The sequence below is a fragment of the Argentina silus genome (genome assembly GCF_951799395.1).
Source record: "Argentina silus genome assembly, chromosome: 5".
Taxonomy (NCBI): Eukaryota; Metazoa; Chordata; class Actinopteri; order Argentiniformes; family Argentinidae; genus Argentina; species Argentina silus.
The window spans coordinates 9591227-9596226 of record NC_139659.1 but is presented as its reverse complement, the minus strand read 5'-3'; the positions used below and the strand labels follow the sequence as shown (position 1 = coordinate 9596226).

At 45.5% G+C, this 5000-nt stretch overlaps 1 protein-coding gene across 1 annotated transcript in view; it reads right to left on the bottom strand.

The window, feature by feature from the left end:
* Positions 1 to 5000, bottom strand: part of fibcd1b (fibrinogen C domain containing 1b) — a gene marked incomplete at its 5' end in the record, with an annotated part of 76010 nt that overhangs the window by 52156 nt on the left and 18854 nt on the right. Inside the window, one exon of the mRNA XM_083669760.1 lies at positions 252 to 335. Coding sequence (XP_083525886.1) covers positions 252 to 335 — 84 coding nt within the window. The remainder of the gene's footprint in view (positions 1 to 251; positions 336 to 5000) is intronic.

Sequence of the window (5000 nt, the reverse complement as noted above, 5' to 3'; positions counted from 1 at the left end):
TGTGTGTGTGTATGTGTGTGTGTGTGTGAGGCACTGTGTGAGGCATTGTGTGTGTTCTGTGTGTGTGTGTGTGTGTGTGTGTGTGTGTGTGTGTGTGTGTGTGTGTGTGTGTGTGTGTGTGAGGCATTGTGTGTGTTCTGCCTGCCTGTGCGTGTATGTGTGTGTGTGTGTGTGTGTGTGTGTGGCATTGTGTGTGTTTTGCCTGTGTGTGTGTGTGTGTGTGTGTGTGAGGGGCGGGGGGATGCCCTTACCTTGGGCGGGGTCTCTCTGACTGAGTCTGACTCTGACCAGCGGTGTTTGAGCTGGGAGGAGCTGGGCACACACTCACAGAACGTCTGCATGGAACAAACAAACAAGCCATTGTTGTTGTTGTTTGTCTTTCTTGCTATGCAGATGGGCTTTTGGCCAAGTATTGGACCACAGCAGTATATGTATAAGTATGAGTATAACCACAGTTTAAATCACATTGAGCAACAAAACCAAAAAAAACAACAGATACTTACACATCAAGGTAAACAGACAACCAACTATTCAGAATATACAGTAGGTCACATAGGTTTGTATGTGACTGTTTAATTGTGGATGTTCCTTTGTACCTGTTAAGTGTGGAGTATGTGTATGTGTGTGGGTGCGTCTGCTGTAGAGATTAAATGAGGGTAATTATGAATTATGTCCTAGCTGAGGGGGTTTTAACTGCTCTTGGATAGTACATGCTGACCCTGACCTTAAACACAGTCCATAGACCTGCTCAATTAGTTATCACGGCACACACACATCAACCTACAGTACCACACAAGATAGGTCTTGCGCAGCTAATGGAGCATGGCAGAAGTATTAAAGAAGCAAGAAGACCTCCAAAGAAAATACACTTCGATGTGTGTGTGTGTCTGCGTGTGTGAGTGTGTGTGTGTGTGTGTGTGAGTGTGTGTGTGTGTGTCTGTGTATGTGTGTGTGTGTGTGTGTGTGTGTGTGTGTGTGTGTCTGTCTGTCTGTCTGTCTGTCTGTCTGTCTGTCTGTTTGTCTCTCTGTCTGTCTGTCCATATCACCGTATAGTATGCATAAGCCCACATATTTGAGGTGCATGTCCATTGTTGTGTCTCTATGTACAGTGGTTGTCTTTGTACTTGTACTTGTACTTTGGTGTGTGTGAATGCGTACATGTAGGTGTGTGGGAACGTGGGTTTGCAGCTGACACTGTTGTGTTGCTGACCAACACTTCACCCCTCTACTCCAGGGAAGAGAGTTCTCTCGAATCCTAATGAATAGCTTCACACTAAACTTAGAAATCCAGCTCTGCTTTATGTGTCTGAAAACATTGCAGAGGTTCATGCCTGCAGTACAAACTGGGAGCACACATCAACACCACACAATGCATTAAAAGGCTACACATTAGGAATAAACTCCTCTGCTGCCCACACTAGCTACACACAGAGTCTAAAAACCAATAACAGCTCTGGTGTACAGAAAGGCTACACACAACTACATGCATACACACACACACACACACACACACACACACACACACACACACACTGCCGCCTCCCACTGTCTACACACACACACACACACTGCCTCCCACTGTCTACACACACGCACACGCACACACGTGCACGCACGCACACACACACACACACACACACACACACACACACACACACACACACACACACACCCACACACACACACACACACACACACACACACACACACACACATACACACAGACAGATCCCTGACACACACTGCTTCCCCATTACAATGAGCAGCACGTATAAGAGCTTTAGCTCGTTCATCTCCTAGCCTGCTAATGCTAACAGTATGCCTCCCACTGCCTGCATATCCCAACACACACACACACACACACACACACACACACACACACACACACACACACACACACACACACACACACACACACACCCAGGCCTCCCCGCTGCCTCTGTGGGCTCGTTGTGGGTCTGACTGAGCTGGCTGATCTAGCTCCACAAGCAAATGGGATTAACACGTAATAGAATGGACCTTGCAGAGAGGATTCTTTCTGAATAGCTGAGACTTAGACTGACAGTGAGGAGTGCTGAAGCTTATTCTGTTTGTGTGCCGTGTGTGTGTGCGTGTGTGAAAGAATTGTGTCTAACATTCTTTTGGTGTTTGAATGTGTTAAGGGACAATATGCGTGTGTGTGTGTGTGTGTGTGTGTGTGTGTGTGTGTGTGTGTGTGTGTGTGTGTGTGTGTGTGTGTGTGTATGTGCGTGTGTGTGTGTGCATGTGCATGTCTGTGTGTGTGTGTGTGTGTGTGTGTGTGTGTGTGTGTGTGTGTGTGTGTGTGTGTGTGTGTGTGTGTGTGTGTAGAGCAGTTCAGTGAGGTGTGTTTAAGCTTACTCTTCGCTATGCGGATCTGGAGGAAGAGGCTTTGCACACATTCACTCCTGGGCTTACTAATCATTTACCAGGACTGTCACAATAGGAGGGGGGAAAAACTTTTATTTTGTCAGTATTGCATTACTTTAGTGAAACTGTCTGTTCTGTGTCATAGGGAAGGCTTAAAGGTGTGGTTTTACGTGTTGCTGTCTGGCGACAATGAAAATATGAAAATGTAAAAAATGCTACCTTTTCGAGTGGTGGCAAATGTGTGCATATCCATAAAGAGTACACATAGTATGTAAAGGCCACGACACCAGATTTTAGAAAGTCTCTTGTCTGGACCAAAACAGCGTTCTTTAACAATCTCATTCCTTGATCGACCGATTTATCATGGCCATTTTGTTATGGTCCCTCCTCCTAACCAACCCTCTCGCACCACCTTGAGGCCCCGGCGATTATCGCTGAAGCGTCCAGCTCCCAGTTGACAGCGCACCTGTTCCCTATCCCCAATCAGCACACCTGCGACCCGTTCCCAATCACCTGTTCCCTATCCCCAATCAGCACACCTGCGACCCGTTCCCAATCACCTGTTCCCTATCCCCCATCAGCACACCTGCGACCCATTCCCAATCACCCACCCATAAGAACCCTGTCCAGTCTTCACTGTGCCAGATCGTACTGTGACTTACGGTAAACCTTTCCACGAGACCCGCAGACGCTTCTAGCCCTCCCGAGTTTTCCTAGCTGTTCCTTGTGTCTTGTCTTTTCCCTTGTGACTCACCTTGTTCTCCTGTGCCCCTCCAGAACCCTCGTCTTCCTCGGACCCCCTCGTCAACCATTCCACGGACCTAGCCCCTACCCCTCTCCGCTACTGGACCTCCCGCTAACGACTCCTGGACCGAACCCCGACTACCCCTACGGATTATCCCACGGCTCTTGCCCCTCCCCTCCCCTTGTGTAGAACACACGCAAAGAGAGGCGGCACCATAGAGTTATACAATCCAGATTGTATATATGTTTTCACCGTTTTTAAATCTCAATTTAAATCGGGAGACGTCAGAGCAGCATTTACCCCATGGAATGTTGATTTTAGAATGGGCTTGTCTGTTCTACTCCTTCTATTTCTATGGTTCCAACAAGGCCCTGGCCCTGTTGTGCGTGCGCACTCAGGAACCCTTTCTGTTCGGCCAACCAGCCCCTCTAGCAACAACTCTATTGAACCCCCCTTGCCTCCTACCTCCGGTCCTTCAGAGTCAGTAAAGTTCTAGTGCAGCCCCTGGCAGAAGTTGTGTTCCCATTGTGCTTCACACTGCACTGCGGGTGGGTAACCATTTCACTTCAACTAAAAAGAGAAACAGCAATTCTCTTATTTTTTTGTTTTGAACAATAGGCAGTTTTTTAGCCGCTAGACTGCCCTCAGGCCAAAAAGAAGAATTGAATAAGAAAGTAAACATGTGCAAAATATAAGAAAAGGATGTTGACAGGCTCACTATGGTGCAGTCTTTAAATGAGGTCTTACACATGTGCATGTGAGGGCACATGTGCATGTGTTCTGTGTTGGGCTGGTGCTACTGGGAAAGTAACAGCAGAATGAGGAACGATTTTTATATGAAACCTTATTTGTAAACCTTGTCATGTTACTGTTGTTGCTGTGAAAGTACTGTAATAGCTCTGTGCCAATGGTTTAAATGAGTTGCAGGCACTGCTATTATCCTGTATTGTGTTGGCATTGTGCTCCCTAAACCCACACAGACACACATGGGAGGCCTAGTCTTTCTGGAAAGAGCTTCAAGGTTTCTATTCATCTGTCAAGAGGTGGATCAAACACGCTATACACTCGAAACATAAGGGGTGTAATGGTCTTTAGTTGGTTGGTTCTTATCCATCCTGCTTGGTACGAGCCCCTCGGTACACGGTACACGGTTCGCGTTAAGTGAAACTCGGCATTGCATACATTGAGCTTGTCATGCCCCATTGAAAATTAATTCCAAAATGTTCCAATATTGTAGGCTAATAACAGTTGAATGGCACAAACAGCATGGAGCATGGGCTTAATGAGTAGTGTGATCTACAGCTTGCACATGTAGGATACTAAATTGTTTGTCTTTTTAGGCTGGGTGCACTCGGTTTATGATGTGTGTCACATGCGCCAGGAAATTTGCAGCATGAGCCTATGTTTGGTTCATCAATATTTTCTTATTCTTATAAATTAATGTTTAATAGTCAATTAGTCATTTGTAGCAGCTCTATCTATTAATCTAGAACCACAAAAAAACACTTTAATTAAAAAAAAAAAAAAAACATAATATCCATTTATCATCTTTTAATGATTCAAAGTGTAATTTTGAGTTTAAAAAAAATGAAGAAATTTAATAAATCCGAATTTGGGAACAATAAATATAAAGATTTTATAGGGCCCTACACAAGAGTGGGAAATAGTCAAGTGCTCCAAACACGAGCCCTGTATAAGCCGATAGGCCTAATGATATATTAGGCCTATCAGTTATTTTGTGATTTTTGCATTTATTTTTTCCTGTTGAACTGAGGTTAAACCCTTGGTGAACCAGTCCACCCTGACAATACATGCTACTGTACCTGCCTGAGACCTTGACACACACACACACACACACACACACACA